Consider the following 24,023-nt stretch of genomic DNA (forward strand, 5'->3'; position numbering starts at 1 on the left):
CCCTTAATACTTTACTTCTGTGTTTTTCTAGATGTTCGCAGGAGAACGATTTTCGAGTATCACAGAGTGGAGTTGGAAATGTCTAGGATTACTAACTACTCAGCGGTGGAAATGTTACCTCTTCCAAGTGAGTGCTCTGGTTGTTGGATAATACGTCACTCTAGAAAAGACACTATGCAGTCTATTGATTTAATGATCTGTAAAGTGGCTCCGAGTATGAGGAATTATCATAATGCAGGAAACGTCAGAGAAAACATATAGTTTGTGCAGATCATATTAAGACTAAGCAAGCAAGATCCATTACGGAATTCATATGCACTGTGAGCTTTTTATATATTTGATGTCAGATCATTTTTAAAAGTGCTGCATTACTTAGATGAATAGACTGACATGATTTGCTCCTGTTTTTTGGACGTTTTATGAATGCAAGACAGAAAGATGTAATTGTTAGCAGATATTTAATTGTATGGTAATTTAAAGGGTCAGTAAAGCTTAATTACAATTTTTGTTTATATAAAAAAGCTTTAAAAAAAAAAAGTAACATCTAAATGGGTGCCGCTAATAAAAACATACTGACAAATGTGAAATTTATCAGAACTTAAATTCTGTAAATAAATATATGAATAATTGAATGAACAAATACATAGTCATCTGGAAATAAGTACAAACCATGACAAATGAAGTGTCCATTTCATAAATGGAAAAGTTCTGAGCGATGTAGCCTATTAGGAAGCAAAAGGAGCTTAAAGTACTGGCAGTAGACAAAAGATACAAAGATGCACAATTGTGTATTTAAAGATATATATACTGTATGTCGTAAAAAAATGCATAAAGCAACGGTGTCATAAAAATATGACTTACGATAATAGCAACATCTGCCATGGCAAATGGAAGAGAGTGAACCAACTCTGGAACATCTGGAGAGTGCACTTACTACATGGCCTCTTTCTCTGTGAATAATGCTTACAGATGTTTCAGAAAAAGTCTCAGAATTTTGTAAGACCGTAGGTATTTTAAATGACAGTCTGACTTACTAAGGTTGTTCTTAGCTGGGTAGATATCTCACTGAAGGGCATTTAAGATATCTAGAGACATAGGATGAAGTATCTGTACATGCAGGGTTTGACCAAACTGTAGTTTTCTGCTTTCAGAAATGGAAAGCAGGCTGGGAAATTAAAGGTAGTGGATGGGTTGTTCTTAGCTGGGTAGATATCTCACTGAAGGGCATTTAAGATATCTAGAGACATAGGATGAAGTATTTGTACATGCAGGGTTTGACCAAACTCTAGTTTTCTGCTTTCAGAAATGGAAAGCAGGCTGGGAAATTAAAGGTAGTGGATGGGTTGGTAGCATCACTCACTTGAATCAGCTTGGCTACTTGGAAAAAACATCTGATTAACCAGGGTTTGAAACAGAAACCACTGCCTATCGCTAGTGGAAAGGAAAGCATAGGGCTTTTCCACCATCCTAAAGAGGACATATACTGTAAAAGCTGTGACTTTGAGGAAGAGACAAGTCCACAAAACGCGTTGGCCTATTGGATGTCTACACTCCCTATTGCGGACTGTTACTCAGCGCGGTGTTGACCCAGCTGTTCTTTATGATGTGCCTTGACTTTATTGTCGTTTGTGAGTACAACACCTACTTTATTTTTTATTAAACATTTTTTATGGTAATGCACTAGGCCTGTGCGCCCTCTGTTTGTTCTTTCCTCATTCATGATATTTGGCTTTTCCCCGGTCTATTTGAGGGCAGCAAGGTGTGCATGTTCCAGGACATTCTTAATGTGGTTGTAGCCTGCATTGAGTCCATCCCCAAGTGCAGGAGCATTTGTGTTTGCTGGTTTGAAACAGAAACCACTGCCTATCACTAGTGTAAAGGAAAGCATAGGGCTTTTCCACCATCCTAAAGAGGACATATACTGTAAAAGCTGTGACTAAAAAAAGGCAAGCAAAGGACAAATGACAAGTCCCCAATATTGCCTGTGGTCTCCCTGCAGCTGATATTTTCCCCATTACTGAATTATTATGCCTTGTTCTACTCTTTATCTCTGTGTGGAGGCACCGTTTTTCATACAGTAGCAGGGCTTCACTGCCCCCATAAGGCTAGTGATCTAAATACTGGCGGGGTAATATTCAAGAAGTGTGGAGGCACCAATTTTATGTAGATCAACGGGGATTCGCTGACCCCATGAGACCAGTGATTTAAAGACTAGCGGGGTAATATTCAAGAAACAACAGAAGAGGTTAAGAGATTGAGGAGCAGTGCATCGCTTCCCCCATGAATACTAGTGATCTGTAGACTGTCAGGGTAATATTCAAGACGCGTGGAGGCACCAATTTTGCATAGAGCAGCAGGGCTTCTCTTCCCCCATGAAGACTAAAGATCTAAAGACTGCGGAGGTAATATTCAAGAAGTGTGGAGGCACCAATTTTGCATAGAGCAGCAGGGCTTCACTGCCGCCATGATGACTAGTGATCTAAAGACTGGCAGGGTAATATTCAAGAAGCAGCAGAAAACATGGAGAGGTTGAGGAGCAGGGATTTGCTTCCCCCATGAAGACTACTAATCTGAAGACTGGTGGGGTAACATTGAGGAAGCAGCAGTCCAAGTTCTGAAAGCACAGATTCGCAGAATGAATAAAGCAGAAGCAGGGATATATTTGCAGTGCAGATCCTCAGGTACAGCTTCTTCTCCAACAAGGAGAACAGCAAGCAGCACAGTAGTGACCTCACCAACTCTCATTCCAAATCAGGTGAGACTAGCTGTCACTGATATCAGGAACTTAAGACAAAAGGTAGGTTTTTCTGAGGACTGATTAGACACAATTAACATTTCTAGATGTCCTCATGCACACTGCAGCTCAAAATAGCTGCCTCTTTGAGCGTTTGAGCATTTTTTTCTCTGCCTGTAAACTCCCTTCCATGTTAGTCTATGTGTCCATGCACACTATAGGCTTTTTCAGAAGTTTAGTGGCAGGGGACTTTACAGGTAGAGAAAAAAACATAATTTTTCATGAATTCAGGAGAGGAGCTTTTCAGCATAAAAAAATGCTCAAAAGTGCTAAAATGCTAGGCGCCCTCCCAGGTTAATGTATTCTAATGGCCAGGATTTTGAATGCATTAATGCCAGGTGTGGGAAAGCACGTTAACACATATGCAAAAACATTGCATTTTACCAATTTTGTGATGCTGAAAACTCCTGTAGAGGAAAAAAACGTTTTTGAGCTTACAGTGTGCATGAGGCCTTTGAGGTCAGATCTGCATTAACGAAAGTGGAAAACGTCTTTAGCCAACATTACCTTGCTGTCACATATACAGATTTTAAAAATAATTGTTCTCACTCAGCAATGGTTAACTTTTAATTATGGGAAAGAGAATGTGCCTTTTTAGAAAACCACAAATGCCCCTTACAAATCATGGGGGGAGAGATAGAGCAGGAGCTGAAATGAGAGGGGCAGATCTCTACCATCAATAGGTACATGATCCTTGGTATGATATCACTAGTTTCCTCTTTAGTGATCCCTTTGCCATCTATTAGACTAGAATGGCTGATGTTAAATACAATGTTAGGCAAGAGAATTCATAACTAACAACCTGTATTTTATTCTTTTTTTTAAATTTTAATAAACATGCCCTACATTGTAGTTTGAGCGTCTTGTGCTGGAGGTTAATATGGGATAGATCAGGCATGCACTGGAATACATTATAAACTGACTCGGATAATGCTTCGAACTGTAAATGCCACATTTCTGTCACCCCTTTGTTTAATTAGCTTGATCTGTTTTTAAATTAAATATACAATGATTGACACAACAATATTTTTACAATGTGCATTGATTTATCTGCAAAAGTCCCTTCCTTGATATTTTTCCTGCAGTAAATAGATCTGATTGAAGGCAAAAAGGGAATAAATGATTCCACATCTTTTAAAAATATATTGCAAAGATAAATGTAATATGGGACTCCTCTGTGGTTATCTTGCAATAATCATGTAATAAAGCTGTCAAGGTACGCATATTATTGCTGTTACACTGAGGATAGAGTCCTGGTGTAGAAAAATGTTTTGTAGAGCATTCAGTATAGGAAACAATCTAAGCAGTCCACATGGTGTTGAATGATCATAGATTAAAGATGAACTCCGTTATTGCATTCTTACTGATAATTCAATTAAAACATACAGTAATATCATTTTTTTAACAATATACAGGTTACTTTTATTAAAGGTACTACTGCATAGAAGAACCTATATGGATATCCAGTATTTTATAACAATGCAGTTGCCATCCCTTAGATCTTGCCTGTTAGTGATCATACATTGCACAAAAAATAAATAAAAAGGTGTTCCCTTCAAAGAAAACAGATATTACCTTTCTTACCACCTTTTACCACCAAGAAAAGAACATCTTTTGGAATATAAAGTGGTATTAAACCCACAAGCAAACATTTAATATACTGCAGCTAATTCTTAGATGTGATGGCTGCATTAGTTTTCTTTTTTAGGTTCTCTTTCATTAATTTTCACCTGTTCATCCAGATAGTAGGTCTGTTATTTTTCAAAAAACAAACTCTCCTGCAAATGTAGCAGTTAGAGTCGCAAATAGATATGGATGTCACTCAGACCTGCCCACGTGGATGTAAGAGTGTCTATGTTGGCCTCAGCTCTGACGCATTTCACCCCACCCATCGGGGCTTGGTCACAGAGCTCTGCGACCAAGACCCTGATTGGTGGGGTGAAATGCGTCAGTGAGCGTGGCCAGACCAAGGGCTCAGGCCAACACAGACACTCTCCGTTAGGTCCACATGGGCTGGTCTGAGTGGCATCCACATCTCTTTGCGACCCTACACCCTTGGATAATGTTAGGATGCCTGCTCCTATTCTCAGCGCTCAGGGTTACTTTATATTGCCCGACTTGGAGCGCCACGGCAAACCTTCATATCACTTCGTAGGAGTTAGAATGTTGAGACAAATCATTTACCACTGACAGGGGTGTTTACAATGATCAGCTTTGATTTAATTAAATAAATCCTTTTGCTGAAACTACTTGTATAACTGCAGTGTGAGCTGGTGCTTCAATCTGTTATGTATCTAAATCTGCTAGTACATCTAAACCTCCCCTCCCTCCGGAACTGACAATGCTGCTGTCCGAAGGTGCCCCCTGTGCTCCTTCAACCAGAGTGTAGGCACTCTAATACAGGAGGTTTTGCATAAATAAAAAAAGACTGATCATTGTAAGCACCCCTGCCAGTGTTGAACGGGTTGTCTCGTGTCCCTGTGACTGATACATTTCCAAGACAGTTTGTTCTGGATATATATCAGTCACAGGCAGGGGCGGACTGACCATTTGGAAAATCGGGCACTGCCCGAGGGCCCGGGATCAGTAGGGGGCCCCATGAGATGCCCCTGGTACCTTTTTCATAGGCTTTTTTGAGTTTTGGCACGGACACAGGGGCCCCATGATCCCCTGTTGCCTGGGGGCCCATGAGTTGTCAGTCCGCCCCTGGTCACAGGGATGACTTACTGGCCGGATCACCAGATGAAAACAGAGGGGAAAAAGTCTAAGGCCCCTGTTACACGTGGTGGAAGCATCAGTGGATCTGCTTTACCAGCGGGGGTTCTGTCTGCTGATCCACGCTGAGCAAGTGGATGGAATCGCCGCAATTCTGCCCACAATTTGTAAAAGTGTGAACAAAAAGTGTGAAAACATGAAACCTTTTTTGGGCATCGCGTGTCCTGTGATTTTATTTGTGTGATCGCTGCGCATTTGCTGCACGGAAAACCGTGCCGTCATTGCGGCAAAAAAGCCCTGGGTTTTCAGATGCCATTGAAATGAATGGCACCTGAAAACGCAATCACGCATTTTACAGCAGAATTTCAAATTGCAGGCAGAATCGTGGTGATTCCGCCTGCAATTTGAAAAAAGCCTAGTGTGAATGGAGCCTAAATCACCCCCATAGTAGTAATGTAACCAATGTTAAAGTGTTACTAAACCCAGGACCCTGCATCCACTATATCTGGTCTTCCACAGTACACACAACATGTAAATGCAATTATTTTAGTAAATATAAACTGCTAAATACCTTTTCTCATCAGCAGTTAGAGTCATGTGACTTCAGCTGAGTTAAAGCTTGTAGGAGGAGTTTTCTTTCTGCTCTAGGTGGATACAGAACCCCTGACCTCTGTCTGGAGAGTGCTGATTGGCCCTGTGCTGATCCCATGCAGTATCCCAAGAAAAAAGCTTCTAAACTACCTAGCAATACACACTAAACTGAGCATGTGCAGAAGGGCTACGGGTTCAGTCTGTCTTATCAGGGTGGAAGGGCAGAGAAGAAAGGATCAAACAGCCTTTTTACACAATGCAGAGGATTAACCCCTTAGGTTCCACAGTGAGTATAACCAGCATGCTTTACTGCATATACAGACTGATTCTACTGTTGTGGGTTTAGTAACACATTAAATTAAAAATGTTTCCCACTTGTTTGCATGTGCCCAGGCAGTACATCCAAGCCACTGCCTGTGTGGCCTAGCCATAAACCTTTTATAGACCTTCCATTTATTTAGAATGAATATGCTAATATACTTAGTGTTACTAAACCCACAACAGTAAAATCAGTCTGTATATGCAGTAAAGCATGCTTGTTATACTCACTGTGGAACCTAAAGGGTTAATCCTCTGCATTGTACAAAGGTCATTTGATCCTGTTTTCTCTGCTCCTCTTCTTATTCAAATGTCCAGGTCCTATCTCCTGACAAAACAGACTAAACCACAGTCATTCTGCACATGCTCAGTGTGGTGTTTATTGCGAGAGAGGTTTTTTTTTTTTCCTTTGAAGAATGCATGTTATCAGCACAGGGACAACCACCACTGTCCAGACAGAGGTCAGGGGTTCTACATCCTCCTAGAGCAGAAAGAAAACTTCTCCTATAAGTTTTAACCAGTGCTGAGCTGGACACTGATAGAAGTCACAAGACTGCTGTAACTACTGATAAGTAAAGGTATTTAGCAGTTTATATTTACTAAAATAATTGCATTTCCATGTTCTGTGTACTGTGAGAGACCAGATATAGTGAATGCAGGGTCCGGGGTTTTGTACCACTTTAACTGCAAATAAATCAGCTTACTCAGCAAAATTCAGCAACTAACAATGATGACAAATTATAATTATTGGTACCTTAACCCCTAACAACCCTTAGAGGTCCCCCTCACTTTAGATCAATCAGAACACTGTTGTCTGTCTTCTGATCGGCTTCTATGGATTATTGCACTTTGCATGGAATGTGTATATTCTTACATTTATATATATATGTATGAATCAGAACCTTATTTTTATTTTTTATTTTTTTTGTTCCAGCTTGTCTCCAGTTCAGCAGCTGTGGCACTTGTGTCAGATCCCAGATCGGCTTCAACTGCAGCTGGTGCAATAATCTCCAAAGGTAGAGTGAGATTGGGATTCCTCCGCGTAATTATGTTTTCACTTATCTGATGAAATGATTGGCTATCTGCTAAAATGGTTTTTTAAACCCAGGAGTTTTCTGCTTCATTTCTGAATCATTATAAGGAACACACACACTAATATAATCCTATCATACTGCACACGTAGAGAGAGCACAGGCAAGAAAGATATATTACATGAGATAAATGGAAAGGTAATGAAATGAGAAGGAGAGAGAGAGAGCGGGAGAAAGGAGAGACAGAGAGTGTGTGCGTGAATGTAGGCGTGAGTGCGTGCGTGTGTGCATGTAGGCGTGCTTGCATGAGTGTGTGCATGTGTGCATGTAGGTGTGCATGAGTGCATTATATAATATTATTGTCTGGGCTACTTAGACACTGGACTTTTTTCCTCAGAGAATAGGTGCACCCCCTCCCTCAAGTCACCCCTTTTCTCCACCTGTACCTACCTCCAAGCGCTGTCCCTTGTCTGCACCCCCTATTCACCTCCCAGTACCACCCCTGTTAGAGAATAGATTACCAAATATAATTTTGTGGTGTTAAGTAAGTTGTATGGAATTTGGTAATGATAACAAGAAAGGCAATATAATAGATCCCTTTCAACCACAAAAAATAGATCTACCCCCATCCAACATTAGACCCCCCCCCCCCCCCATCCCAGCAATATTCAATCTTTCCCAGCAACAACAGACCCTCCCAGGAACAAAATACCCCCCCCCCAGCAACAATACATTCCCCACCAGAAACAAGAGATCCACATCAGCAACAAAAGATGCCATCTGCCAGCATCAATAGACCCCCTTCCTCAACAGCAGATCCCCTCCTAAGAACATAAGACTCCCAGAGAAAGAATAGACCCCCCTCAGAAAAAATGCTCACCTTCAAGAATAAATGCACCCCAGCAACAATCAACAACAGATCCCCCAGCTGCCAGCCTCAATAGACCCTTCCCTCTCAACAGTAGATCCCTTCCCAACAAGATAAGACTCACACAGCAACAATAGATTCCCCACCTGTATCAAAAGACCCCTCCACAATGGTAGATCCCCCCAGCAACAATTGCCCCGGCAGTGACAATAGATCCCCCAGCAGCCAGCATCAATAGACCACCCTCTCAACAGTAGATCCTCTTACAACAACATAAGACTCCCAGAGCATAGACTCCCCAGGAAAAATGCTTCCCAGCAACAATAAATTCACTCCAGCAACAATAGAACCCACCTTAAAAAAAAGATCTGCCAGCTGCCAACATCATTAGACCCCCCCCCCAATAGTAAAGCCCATTCCACCAACATAAGACTCCCAAAGTAAGAATATGCCCCCCCCCCCGGAACAAACCTCCCTCTGCAACAATAGATCCCCCAGCTGCCAACAACAATAGACTGTTCCCTCACAACAACAAAAGACTCCTAGAACAACAATAGATCCCCCGCCAAAAAGTCTCCTACCCTTTTGCCCTCACCTCCCTAAGTAGATGCAACCCCCCTTCCCAAGTCACCATACTTACCTAGAACTCACTCCTAGGCCTTGCGAACTTGAGAACGTCCATGGAATCCAAAAAGCTTCCCTTTAGGTCAAAAGCGGTTTTAGATCAGCTAGAGAACAGAGATAGTAAATTAGAATCACTTCCAGAATTGAGTGATAATGATTCATGGGGAAATTCATCATCAGACACTGAAAACGATTCTGCAACTGAGCTCAGTGATGTGTGCTATATTTCAAATGTTAGTGTTTTTGGTTTGATTACATTATTGAATTAAATTTATTATATTATTATTTATAATTATTTATTATATTATAATTTATGATTTTGTGTTTCAAACTTTATCATACCCGGGATGTTTACTAGACTCTTGTTTGGACAGATTTAAGTGAGTTATTCCTAAGAATTATAGCCCTCCAATATAAAACAACAAATTTCCATGCAAAACAATGTACCGCTTTGACATTCAAAAACATCGATTAGTTAGACCGCCAGGGAGGTTAATCACCGTAATCTAATGACAATCTAAGGCATACTAGTGTTTTCCAGGTCGTGACACTGCATGACAGACTGTCCGTGACTCACACACATAGTGTTGACATTATGCCCCCTGACTTTTTTTTATTGCACCCCCAGATCAGATAGGCTAGATCCGGCCCTGCTTTACACCAATTTCTTGTCTGTTTGTTCAGAACAAACCAGGAGCACGCAGCTCCGAAACAGAGATAAGTAACAGCTACACCTGACCTCCTTGGCCCAACTATTGCATCCTCTGTATCTCCTGAAATGATGGCCTAGCAGCTGTTCTTTTTATTAACCAAACTCTGACAAATATGTTCCTATGATTCAAATACAGTTTGCTTCTAAAATAACCATGTAGCAGAACCTCAGTACAGCTAAGAAATGTCAAATTATTTGCTGTGTAATAAAATCTGCATTCCTTTACCCATATTTCCCGCACTGCTGTATTTATATACAGCATACCTACATGTATACAAAGCATATGCACAATAAAGAAAGTTCACGTATCGGCTGCTTGTCCCGAAAACATCATAAATACAAAGAGAAGACATACCCTCTTAGGACTTTAGTGCAGCTTAATCAAATACCACACATATACGTTGATGTATAAAAAGATTTTTATGCTTTGTTTTACAAAAATACCTACAATATACCCATATATAAAAAAAAATCTCTCCTGCGGCTCTGACAATTTTTTTTAACATTAACCCCTATATGGGGGTCAAAAAAACAAACCAAAAAAAACCTTAACATAAATCAATACACATAATGAACTCTGATAGCTCCGGTGCGTTTCGATCATTCCAATCCAAGTTCTTCTTCAGGGAACATGAGAAAGAAAAGGATCTAATGTATCAGTTCAAATATCAACATATACCAAAGCAGCTTTAGAAAATAAAGGAAGGCCCGGAGTAAGAAGATAGAAGACCTGAACGAAGGGCCGGCATGACAGGGGTTAAAGGGGGTTGGGAGAGGCAGAGTCCCATTAGCATAAGTCTAAATGGTTTAAGGAAGGAGTGGGGGAAGCTACGAAGGGTGGTCTGACAGGGTGTGGCAGGGGGTCTTCAGTCTGAAGAGAGGCAAACTTCCCTCCCGCCCGCCCGTTGTTTTATGGTTTGTCTTGGTGGTGGTTGTGCCATATTGGTGCTGGGGGATGTCCGGCGGGGTGCAAGGTCCTCATTGGTTAATGTGGGTACAAGAAAAGGCACTTTGTAGGAACCCATCTGAGGTATGGCTTCCAGATGTTCTGGTGGGGGTATCTGTGGTGGTGTCTCTGAGTGGGTGATGTTGTGGCTGGAGGCCTAGTTAAGCAGGATGCAGGTGTTCGTTTTCTTGATGCCTATTGGGACCTTGAAAAAACGTATGTTTATACTGTGTTTTCTGTTATTTAAAATGTTATTTATTGATGGTTGTAATAAAAAGCCGTTTTTGGGCTATTAACTCCATTTTAATTGTCAGTGTGGTTACTTAGGTTAAGGATGGGGGGTAGGTATTGGTTTAGTGGGACTGGATCAAGCCATCTTTAGTCCCCTGGTCATGGCATTCTTAACAAGATACTGTGCCACAGTAGCCGATGGTGGGAGCAGACTGGGGGTACACATGTGGGCACATAGACATTTCAGAACATTGGCAGCAGAGGGAGGGGTCCAAAAGATCCTCACACTAGCGAATTAATTGCTCTATGGGGTTACATTGAACCAAAAAAGGGTACGGGTGTCAATATACTGTCTTCCATGTTGGTAAAAAAAGGGCCTGTATCATAAATGCACTGAAGCTCATCACTTCATCCTTGTTAAAATGATGTGAAAAATAAACAGAGCCCCTTGACATAGTATCAAAGATAAATCCTTATGAAGTCCACCTAACTCGGATTACCAGTGTTTCAGAGACCTCTACCCCAATCTGGTCAGCCAGCCCTGCTCTGACATATGTTGATGGTTGAACTGATACATTAGATCCTTTTCTTTCTCATGCCCCCTGAAAAAGATCTTGGATTGGAATGATCGAAACACATTAGTGCAATCAGGGATCATTATGTGTATTGATTTATGTGGGTTTTTTTTTTATTTTTTGACCCCATATAGGGGTTGATGTTGAACAAATTTTGTCAGAGCCGCCAGAGAGAATTTTTTATACAGTGGATATAAAAAGTCTACACACCCCTGTTAAAATGTCAGGTTTCTGTGATGTAAAAAGATAAGACAAAGACAAATAATTTAAGAACTTTTTCCACCTTTAATGTGACCTATAAACTGTACAACTCAGTTAAGCAACAAACTGAAATCTTTTAGGTGGAGGGAAGTATAAATAAAAACGAAAATAATATGGTTGCGTAAGTGTGCACACCCTTAAACTAATACTTTGTTGAAGCACCTTTTGATTTGATTCCAGCACGCAATCTTTTTTGGTTATGAGTCTATCAGCATGGCACTAGAGTTGGCAATATTTGCCCACTGTTCCATGCAAAAACACTCCAAATCTGTCAGATTGCGTGACTTTTTATATTTTGTAGACTTTTATATCCACTGTATATGGGTATTTTTTAGGTATTTTTGTAAAATAAAGTATATAAATCTTTTTATACATCAGTGTTTATGTGTGGTATTTAATTAAGCTGCATTAAAATCTCAATGTGGCATTTCTTCTTTCTGTATTTGCAATGCATACATAAAACCCTCAGATAATAAAGTGGAACTTCAGTCTCTCAGTCAGCATTGACTATTTTTAATCTTTATGCCGCTAGCATTAGTAAATAGATAGGAAGGTATATTATTTTACTTGTTTTAAAAACATTTTTTTACATTTCTTCAGTTACTTCCTGGTGTCCAGGCCCAAGCAAATGATGTTATATATTCCAGGAATCTTCAGGAAGGGAGGAGGGGTTTTCTTAGCTAAGCACATCTGCATGCCTTATCTAAGGATAGATGGATTCCAGGAAGTAAATGCTACAAGAGTCATCTGCCCTTATTTAAGTTGACCACTGCTTGAATTACTTGGTTTTTGTTTTTGAAAGTGGTATCTCAGCAAAATAAAGCATGGAGACATGGATTTGTGGGGGAGTTTGCTTTGAATATTTGAATATTGAATAGGAATTAAATAGCGTTTTGGTTTGTGGTGCTCATATGCAGTGTAGTTCCGCATTAATAATTCCCCAATTTGAAGAGTGATAAAGTGCTCTATGTGCTAATTGATAATAATAAAAATAATTATTATTTAACAAAATATTGATTAAAAAAAATGTTAAATAATGAATGAACACAAATATAGTACCAATTAATAAATATTAATAATACAGCGCATAAGTGTCACTCCTTAGTATTTCCCCAAAAACAACATTTTTAAACTGCTTCAATAACAGGATAAAATTACAACACTCTTCACAGCAAACAGTTCATGAATAATGCATAAAGAGCTTGCATATCAAAAAAATTGCCAGTGCTTCAGTTTTCACTTCCCGCCGTCCGTGAGTTTTATCACATCAATAACACAATCGCAGCTAACATGCCAAGTGCCAAAAAACTCCTCCGATATGTGTTTGTTCCTATATCGCCAAGACTACCCTTTTGTGCAGAAAACTCTCCAATTCTCCTTTGACCTCTTATGTCTAGAAGCAAGTTAAAAAAACTTGCAGGTTTATATATAATCCCAGCACATATCCTCAACCTCAGAGTTTCCTCATACATATGGAAGGCAGAAAGAAAAAGGGAAGGAGAACCATCATCGCATAAAACCAAAAATTGACACTAAAAATAATGCTCTTACATTATTTGGTGCTCACTCCAACACTCAGATATACCTGCTTATTGTCCTGTAGAGTCATACACCTAAAATACTGTTTACATTTATTTTTTTAAATTAAAATAGAACTAAAGGCAAAACTTTCTCTCTCATTTTGGAGAGTAAGGGAGGTTTATAAGGGTTTGTTTGCCATCTTTATCCTGCTAGAGAAATTTCCTTTCACTTCCTGACCTATAGCCAAAACAGAAAGTGAGATGAAATATCTTCAAATTAAAGGAATCCCTGGTTGTCACCAAGGCCTCAGAACAAGTGCCTCCATTGGAAGAGTCTCCTCTATTCCTTTGCTGGGGACAACCCAAATTTGGGATTTTCTTTCACTTTTGGTGATAACAGTAAACATGACAAATAGGGAGTGAATCTCCCTAACAGGGCCAATAAAAACCTGACAGGTGTTCCAATCCCTCTCCCCTCTATCTCTCCAAAAAATAAAAAAAAAGTCTTTAGATAAACAGTACTATAAAAACGTTTCAGGAAGTTGTGAAAAAATGCTGTAAGTGAAAAATGCTTTAAAAAAAAAAAAAAAGTGTTAATAGTTCATTTTTATCACGTAACAAAATGGAAAGTAAATGAACTGAAGAGAATTCCAAATCAATCAAATCAATATTTGGTGTGACTACCCTTTGGCTTCAAACCACCATTAATTCTTCTAGATACACACAGTGTTGGTGCACACAGTTTGTGAAGGAACTCAACAAGTAGGATGTTCTAAACATCTTGGAGAACTAGCCACAGATCTTCTGTGGATGTAGGCTGCCTCAAATTCTTCTGTCTCTTTATGTAATCCCAGACAGATGTTGAAATCAGGGCATTTTTGGGGCCAAACCAACAATTTTTGAACTTCTTGTTCTTCGTTACACTGAAGATATTTCTTAATGACATTGTCTGTATGTTTGGGGTGGTTGCTGCAGAATAAATTTGGAGCCAATCACGTGCCTCCCTCATGGTATGGCATAATGGATAAGTATCTGCCTGTATTTCTCAGCATTGAGGACACCTTTGATCCCAATGAACTCTCCATTTGCAGAAATGCAGCCCCAAACTTGCATGGAACCTCCACCAAGCTTCACTGTTGCTTGCAGACGTTCATTATCATATTGCTTTCCAGCCCTTCTGCCAACAGACTGTCTCCTGCTGCAGCCACTTATTTCAAATTTTGACTCATCAGTCCAGAGCACCTACTGCCATTTTATGCACCCCAGTTCCTATGTTTTTGTGCTTAGTTGAGTCACCTTGCCTTGTTTCCACGTTGGAGGTTTGGCTTTTTGCTGCAGTTCTTCCATGAAGACCCAGACTTCTCCAGAAAGTAGATGGATATAACTGGGTCCTTCTGGTTTCCTCCAGTTCTGTGCTAATGGCACTGCTGGACATCTTATGGTGTCAAAGAGAAGTAAGTATGATGCGTTTTTCATCTGCTGCATTCAGTTTCCTTGGCCAACTACTGTGTCTATGGTCCTCAATATTGCCCCATCAATGATGTCCTCAATGCTGAGAATTACAGGCAGATACTTATCCATCATGCCATACCATCAGGGAGGCATGTCGACTAAACTCAGAACAGCCGTCAGCCTCTCAATAATGTCACACCAAAACATGGGACCGAGCGCTACCAGAAGAGACGAGGAGCTCAGATGGACAATGATGGATCTGCTGAGTGGGTAAGTATCTAAAATGTGCAGAATTCACCACCAGGTAAGTAGGGGGTTTTATAAAAATAAAATTGAAATCTGCTTTAAGTTAGTTACTACAAAGAGTGCTGTATGGTATTGGAAAAAAGCAGAAATGTAATATGTTCTATGATAAAGAAATGTACTATATGTCAGTGTTGGTCAACTTACCCGTTATAGGGGGCCTCAAGTGTGGCCCCTAATACCTCTAAAAAGCTACACATATTTATTTAATGCAAGCCTTATAGAAGACACCAGACATGCTACAGGGTATGGTCAGACACTGCTGATATTATACAGACATAGTTGGAGACTAGCAGCATGTGTAGAGATCGTCAGAGTCTGAGACCCACACAATAAATAAAGGACCGCATGCAGTCTGTGGGCCACAGGTGGCTCCAAGGATTTATGATATCTCCCCATGCCAGATACATGTACATAATTTCAGCTCCAGGTTCCAATCCTTCTTATCATTTCAGCTCCTATAATGCATTGCAAGTTCGTATTGAATTTTCAACTGCTCTGCTTATCAGACATTATGATGTATGCATGGGCTGGTCACAGGGATATAGTGCGCATATTGCTTTTGCATTGCAAGCAAAGATAAAGACATTGATTGTTAATATCTAGTAATTTGAACAGGTAATCAGACTGTGTTTAAACTGAACCTCACTCACTACTGAAAAAATCAGTTACCCTTAGGTCAATGTATTCCCCCCCCCCCCCCCCCCACACCTTCTGAGAATCCTGAAACCTGAGCGCTCCAATTTGCAAATATCCATTGTTTGGCCCACCTCCTCCCATGACTAGTGATAGGTAAGCAAGCCCACCATCATGCTTACTGACACTTAGCTGGGTGCAGGAGGAATAGGTGAGCCATTAAAGTGATGATGTCACTGGAATATGACACTTCTACACTTGTAGACTTGTAAGCTTCCACATTTGTGTATGATAATGCATCAACCACTGTGTCTCGTGATTCATCCTGCTGGCGCCAATCTCAGTGCAGGACACAATAGTGACATAGGAGCTTGTGGGAGGAACCACAGTGCACATTGGAAGATCAAGTGCTCAATTCCAGTGGTGGTCGTTCTCTGCAAGAAAGACTGGAGTCACCACCCATCAGAAAGGTAAGCATGAATAAGTTTTTTGCAGATGCTGCTATTCCAGTTTGAGTTGGCTAGGTCACTAGGTAACTTTTGGGATTGCGATAGGTATTTTCATATCAGAGCACCAGTTTTTAGGTTCCTGGAGAACATGAAAATATATATCGATCTTGAGGCCCTTGAGCGCTCCAATTTGCAAATATCCATTGCTTGGCCCACCTCCTCCCATGACTAGTGATAGGTAAGCAAGCCCACCATCATGCTTATTGACACTTTGCTGGGTGCAGGAGGAATAGGTGAGCCATTAAAGTGATGATGTCCCTGGAATATGACACTTCTACATTTGTAGACTTGTAAGCTTCCACATTTGTCTACGATAATGCATGACTTACACTTTTTTTACCAGAAAAAAATTTTTTGAATCAGGAGAACGTCAGCCATACTTCTGTTTAAGGCCTCTTTAAGCTTAGTGTGAGCTGTTTTTTCCGTAATCAGATAAAGAAAATTTCTGAAAAGCATTCATGTTTCACACTGTGCTACTGAATGTGTCACGGGAGTGTTACATTTGCTGAGTAACTCATGCAATGACTCCTCACCCAGGTATTTGAACACTGTTTTAAGATTATTCCATGTGTAATACTCTCACACATTCTCAGTTTTATTCTGTTGCTGTATAATAAAATTCATTGCAATTCTAAAGAACAACTTTATCCAAAATTGCTAAATAATTTTTATATGGTTTCTGGTATGTTGAGTCACATTTCTTTTTATACTTTTTGAGGTATTTTGGACTAGTCAGTTAGGGATGGGAGTGGGGGGATGAGGAAATCACAGCAGTGCAATCTACAAAGCCTCATACAAATGATCATTGTTTAATGTTGGTAATATACCCAATCTGAAGAGCATCAACAGGCATTTACAAAGCATTTCATAAAAGCTTCAAGAAGAATCTTAGTTGTGTTAAAGCAAACTGAAACCTGCTTAGGTCTTCTAAAAGCTTGTTTAAATCTACAGCCAAGACTTCTATTAAAGGGAACCAGGTCAAGGCCTAACAGATGTCTACTGCTGATGTGCAGCCCTTGGTGGTTTCGTGTACATGTGCTAGTCTTTATAGGTACATACACAATGACCGTTTTATCCATTCATGGGCTCGGTCCATCATCTTGGTCCGGGTCATGTGTGGCTTCTTTTTGTGAGTGCCCCAAACCGTTCCCAGGCACAGTTAAGTATACAAGGCCTTGTCCACTTTGGAGAGGTAGTCCTTGGCACTATTCACTTGTGGTTCAATAACGTTTTCCACAGATGAAGAGCACTGAAGCAATGATCCCTGGAGACTGGTTTGTATAGATAATGAGGAAAGTGTGCCTGGGAACATTTGCTCATAGACCAGTATGAGCAGAGACCAGCAGGGAAGTGTGTGTGTGGGGGGGGGGACAATCAAACTTAGGCATAGTTAAGTTCACCTGTGTCTAGTGTGAGTGTACCCTAGATCCAGTTACACCAAGTAATTTTTTTTTCAACCAGCAGATTTTTGCATTCATACAAGTGAGGTGGATGCAGGATTCTCCCCCATTGTGCTATTGTACTCTGACAGCAGGGACTCCTCCACTGTCAGAATACACTGATCAGGGCTGTAACCATTGGCTGCAAGCCGCTGATCGAACAAGGCTTTCCAGCAGGAACGTGATCTAATGATCAACTTTTGTCCAGCTGGACTGTCGGAAATTTTTTATTTGATCAGCAGCTGCAGCTAGCTTGCTGCAGCACTGATCAGTGTATTTTGACAACAGAGGAGTCCTCGCTTGTGTTGATGGGGGAATCCTTATGTTTTTTTGTTTTGTTTTTTTCAGTCAGCCCAATGGCTAAATTAAAAAAATAATCCATCTATGACCAGCCTTAGAGTAGTTAGTGACCTACTCCTGTCCATCTCCTCTCTCCCTCTCAGCTGGAGATACAGTCTGAAAGCAAACAGCTGTTGTATTTTCTCTGTAAAAACCCATGGGGTATGAACAGGGGCAGACTGACAACTCATGGGGCCCCCCGGGCAATAGGGGATCATGGGGCCCTGTGTCCTTGCCCAAACTCAAAAAAGCTTATGAAAAAGGTACCAGGGGCATCTCATGGGGCCCCCTACTGACCCTGGGCCCATGGGCAGTACCCGAGTTTCCAAATGGTCAGTCCGCCCCTGGGTATGAATACACTCTGTGTTAAATTTTTACTTGAAAAAAAAATGATTTTTTTTTTTTAGTAGAAAAGATATACCATATCCATTTGAAAGCCTATTAAGCTAAAAAGAGACCTAACTTTGACCCAAATCCATAATTTTTCCCCTTAAGTGCCGATTTCCTCTATTGTGGTGCGGGAAACTTCATGTGATTCGGACACGAATCCCACCCCATTCCTGTTCAAATCACATGCATTTGTTTGCAGTGCGATTTAAGCCATTCATTTTGTGTGACTCAAATCGCACTGCAAATTTTATATATGAGTAGCTTAAATTTCAGCTCTATGTTATCCCATTCAGGGCATCATTCAGATTGAGATTCTAATGGTATACCCAGTACTGCCAATCTAATATGGGGAACAGACATCTGTGAGAGAAGTATGCTGGAGGATGAGTGTATCACTGAGCGGCTGCGATTTTACTGTCCAGTCATGGGTTGGGTTAGGTCCTGGACCAGGTTGTAATGCTGCCGTATAGTCTTCTGCAGGGAGATCAAGTATTTACTTGTATTTTCTGTGTTTTTCCCTTAACGGTTGCTGTTGAATTGGGTCCCCCTATAGTCCTGCACAGCTAGGCAATCTGCATTCTTCACAAGCTTGCATTCAGAGTCAGAAAATCAGTTCTTGAGCTTTTGTTTTGTTGTTTATTGAGGGAATTTAAACTGTGATAGGGTAAGGGGGGTATAGGATGCCCAAGGGAACCAATAACTGAGGACAAACTTCCTAGAACTATTCACAAGCTTCTCTTCTGTAACACAGTCTCTGTTGGAGAGATAGCCAGCATCTACTTGATGTACCACCCCAGACCCTAGATGGACTCCTCTTCATCCAGCAATCTGGAGAGTGTCCTGAGCAGGGGATCTGGCTCCTGCTCCTTTAAACTGGTGAACAGTCACTAGTTGGGGGCTAATATGGTTTCCCACCAGAGTGCTGCTTCTCCTATCCACTGGAGGGTGCAGATGTATTCAGCCAGATCCTACTGCTTGCGGGTTGGCTGCTGCTACCAGGCCTATCAGCTGGGCTGCCATACAGGTGGTCCTCGCTCAGGGGACTAGTGAGTTCCAAGTTTTCCTCCTTTCCAGCTCCAGGCTTGCAGACAGGCCCCATCCCACTAGGCCTCCTGGCAGCCTCCTTCCTCTGCCTCACATCTTCCTCTCAACACTCCTCTCTTTCTTCCACCCGACTCTCCTGCTACTGAGCAGTCTCCAGCACTTTTAAGGGAGTTCCCAGTCCCTTGCCAAGCCTCCTGTTGGGGATTGGCTGAGGTCCTTCAAGAGTGCAGCAAGCCACTCCTCAGATCCACCCACTGTCTCAAAGGCCCTCCACCAAAAGCCTCAGAGCAGGGGAATTTCCAGAGGGGCTGGCCTGCAGAGTTTCTCAGCCCTGACCACAATATGACCCCACTGGATATTACACCTGAGCTGCTAACAGCTCCTGTCTAACTATTAGGATCTAGCTCCCCCTAGCTAAACAAAGGAGGGTGCTACATCTGGTGGAGGCACCGGGGTGATAAGGCTGTCTGAACACAATTATGAATCTTGTAGCAAGTTTAGCAGTTCTCATATGTGTATTTGAACTGTATATTTAGCTAATTGTCCTAAGCTAAGCTTCAAAGACTCAGCTCAAAGCTTTGTTCACTAATGATTTGTAAATTCCTGCTGTTCACGAGGCTCTGCAGACCAAGCTGTACAAGGTGAGAGTAAACAGTGCACGTGTAGCTGAAGCCTTCGAGATGCAAGCTGGTGGAGATTCAGCATAACTTCAGACTACAAAGGAATGTACACATTATGAAGTATACCTATAATATGCATATGTGCATGGGACTCGTTTAATATAAATAATCTTATGTGTTAATAAAAATATAGGAATATATTACTAATATACTAATTAGGGCCATACAGATATTCCAACCTTATATCTAAAAGAATTACAGCACAGGTGTTCACCAGAAGTTAATTAAAGCCCAATTTCAGATTCCATGCTTCCATCCCCACAGGACTTACTTCCCCTCTTGAGCACCCCCCCCCCCCCCCCCAGCATTATGTTTTGCTTTTTTTCTTTCTTTTTTTTAGTGGAGAATATTTAATTACAAAATAAAATTAAAAATGAACAGCACAACATATATGAAGAGTATGAATCAAGGAGCACAACTAACTGAGGGTTGAGATCATGGGTGGGTACCATATCCTAAAGGTCATTCACACTAGTGTGATGACTGGCATTTTTCCAAACTGGAATAACTCCAGTCACTACTAGGACACATATAAAACAGTTGGTTTCTATGTTCCCCGTTTGCACTGCAATGCAGCTTGAAGGTGTGGTGTGATGCAGAGAGCTGCAATAAAATGCAGGCATGCTGTTCTTTCTCTTCAGTCTTCTAACAGAGGTGGCCAGACCTAGATGATGCAGGGAGTGGAGTTGATGTGATGGCATCAACGCTGCTCTTTGCATCAATACACTGTAGGTGCAGGTCATGGTGCTCAGGGGTGGGGCAGTGACACCCTCCACTCACAATCTTTACAAAGGTTTCAGGGTTGAATGATGGGGGTCATTTTATGGCAAAGTAAAAAGGTACTAAGAAAAAAGTGTTGGATTAAATAAAAGTGTTACAACTGTTTTTCTTTAAACCACTTCTCATCCTTAGGATGTTTCTGTACATCCTTGGACAAGATCAGTAATATCAGAACCATTGCTGCAACTGCAGCCATGATCTTGATATCATTTTCTTCAGACGACAATACTGTAAAAAGTAAAAGTGACCCGAACAGCTATACAGCCGCCTGATCACTTTTAGCCCTGGTTCACACTGATGCAAATTGTCATGCGATTTGACCGCTCAAATTGCATGACAAATCACATCCAATGATCGGCAATGGAACCGCTCTGATCGGTGTGACTCTGACTTCCTAAAGACTTCTTGGATATATGACATCATTTGCCTAGGCCTGGAAACCAGGAAGTACTGAAGAAATGTAAAATAAACATTTAAAACAGGAAAGTGTATTACATTTACATATCTGTTTACTAATATTAGTAGCATAAGTATTAAAAATAGTCAATGTTGATTGAAAGAGTAAAGTTCCACTTTAAGTACTAGAAGATGATTGTATATGTAGATTTTTCATATTATGATTTTCAAATTTAACAGGTGATTTTATTCCGGGAATATTGTTTTCACAGCAGTCATTCATCTTTGTTGATCATATTTTCTGATGTACTGATAGCTATTGGATGCAGAACTACAGATCTTGATGTAGAGTAGACGCATGAAAATATAAAAGCAAATACAAATGTGATAACTGAGTCTAACATGATTTTTAGGAAAAACTGCTATAATTCACTAAAATACATGGTTTCCTTTACTGTGAATTCAGACTTTGAGAACAACCACAAAAAAAACCTCTAAACTCCAAGAGTAACTTTGGGAAATTGGGACTTCCAGATACATGCTATATTATTCATTTTATGAATAAATTCTATATTCTATTATTATGCAACTTTTGACTTGCTCACAAAGTTTAATTTTAAATAATTGTTTTATAGATTCCCTGAACATAAAGCTGGTCATTTAACTAAAAAAATGTGTATATATATATATTAATATTTATAAAATGCAGGGTCTGAAACATATTTCTGATAAGAGGCGATAGCTCCAGATAGTTTATAGAGCAGAAAATTGTTCTCCACCCAGAGTCTTCCAGCCCTAGCCTAGTGGTGTTCTAATGTAACAAGATAATTTGTGTGCACAAACTGCATAGAACTCGATGGGAATTAGCATTTAATAATAGATGATTTTATATTCCAGTCAAATGTCTTGCAGAGTGCTGGAAAACAGAGGAGCTAGAAAACCTTCGATGAACAATGTTCTGACTTCACACACTACAACCTCTTGTTAAATATCCTAATGAAAGCAGCTGGCAAAGGAAATGGCAGCATTAGCTGTAATACAAAATGCTGGATTTATTAAATGTTCTAAATGTAGTGGGGAGATGGAGTATGTTCAGATCATTAAAAGATACTATTGAGATAAATGTATGTTGATTAAAGTAGATGTAAACCCTGACTGGATGACATTTAGTTTGCCACAGCACCGTCTGTCATAAATAACAGGCCATTTTTTTTCTCTGTTTTTAATTTACTCTTTTATTTTGCAATTCAATGCTGTTTGCCTTCTCCAGCCTTCTTGCAGCCACTTCCTGTCTAGATGCATGCACTATAGTGGTGGCTACATGTCATAGCTCAGGGGGTTTTATTTGCACACATTTGCAAATATGTCCACAACAAGGGACCGCTGTATATACTACAGTTCTAACAAAAATTTCTAGAGCCTCCATAGTAGGAACACATGTAACAATGGATAGGTTGAGGGCAGGTCCATTGTTATATGTGCTCCTACCATGGCTGGATCTATGGGGGTGCCGAGGTGGGCTGCATCCCCCTAGATATCAGTGGTGCCCCCCCCCCAGCTGCTTTGGATGCTGCATGGGTGTAAATACTCCTACTCATCTCAATCCTGCTAATCTGGAGCAGGGGTATTGCTAGCCGGCATCCAGAACACTTGTCCCACATTTCTCGGTTGGTTCACGGGGTGCCGATGCCACTCACTGGCAGTGGTTCACTGCACACTACTGCTGCTCGTGAGCAGCGAGTGTGCTTAAAAAGAGATAAAAAGCCTGCACTGGTTGCTGCTTGTTAGAATGTTGTTGACTGCTAAGAAAGTGAGAAGTAAGCCTAGAATGAAGAAGGGTTTTGGGTTTTGGAGTGTGCAGCATCAAAAGATGAGAGCTGTGGATGGGGAAGGGGGTTGTTGGCCACAGGAGAGAGAGCTCTGGATGGGGGAGAGGGGAGCGCTGGGCACAGAGGGAGAGCTATCGCTAGGAGAATGCTGGGCACAGGTAGGAGAAGTTTGGGGTGGATAAGGGGTGCTGGGCACAGGAAGGAGAGGTGTGGATAGGCAGATGCTGGGCAAAGGAGGGAGAGCTATGGATAGGTATATGCTAGAGACAGGAGAGTGGCGTGTGGGCAGGCAGATGCTGGGCACAGAAGGGCGAAGTGTGGAGTGGATAAGGGGTGCTGAACACAGGAGGGAGAGTGTGGATAGGGTGGTGCTGGGCACAGAAGAGAGAGCTGTGGATAAAGGGTGCTGGGCACAGGAGAGAAAGAGCTGTGGAAAATGGGGTGCTGGGCACAGTAGGGAAAGCTGTGGATAAGGGAGTTCTGGACACAGTAGAGAGAGAGCTGTGGAAAAGGGGGTGCTGGGCACAGAAGTGAGAGCTGTGGATTAGGGGGTGCTGGGCACAAGAGGGTGAGCTGTGGATAAGGGGGTGCTGGGCACAGGAAGGAGAGCTGTGGATAAGGAGGTGATGAACACAGGAAGGAGAGCTGTGGATAAGGGGGTGATGAACACAGGAGGGAGAACTGTGGATAAGGCGGTGCTGGGCACAGGAGGGAGAGCTGCGGATAAGGGGGTGCTGGGCACAGGAGAGAGAGCTGTGGATTAGGGGGTGATGGACACAGGAGGGAGAGCCGTGGATTAGGGGGTGATGGACACAGGAGGGAGAGCTGTGGATTAGGGGGTGATGGACACAGGAGGGAGAGCTGTAGATAAGGGGGTGCTGGGCACAGGAGGGAGAGCGGTGGATAAGAAGGTGCTGGTCATGGAGATGAGGTAGAGACAAGAGGCATAGAGGTGAGCTGTGGAAGAGGGGTGCAAAGGTAAGCAGTGAGTGGTTAATGTTAAGCTATATGTTACATAATCCTCACCACTCTGTATGCTC

The 24,023-nt window shown here is 41.4% G+C and overlaps 1 protein-coding gene across 2 annotated transcripts in view; it reads left to right on the forward strand.

Annotated features, from left to right (window-relative positions):
* The window catches only part of PLXDC2 (plexin domain containing 2), a 696,519-nt gene that overhangs the window by 528,151 nt on the left and 144,345 nt on the right, over positions 1-24,023 (forward strand). For both annotated transcript variants that reach the window (XM_089693732.1, XM_089693733.1), the window contains 2 exons: positions 32-127; positions 7,353-7,434. In XM_089693732.1, coding sequence (XP_089549858.1) covers positions 32-127; positions 7,353-7,434 — 178 coding nt within the window. The remainder of the gene's footprint in view (positions 1-31; positions 128-7,352; positions 7,435-24,023) is intronic.

The sequence above is a fragment of the Staurois parvus genome, unplaced genomic scaffold (genome assembly GCF_062004578.1).
Source record: "Staurois parvus isolate SC_StPar_1 unplaced genomic scaffold, SC_StPar_1.0 ptg000636l, whole genome shotgun sequence".
Taxonomy (NCBI): domain Eukaryota; kingdom Metazoa; phylum Chordata; class Amphibia; order Anura; family Ranidae; genus Staurois; species Staurois parvus.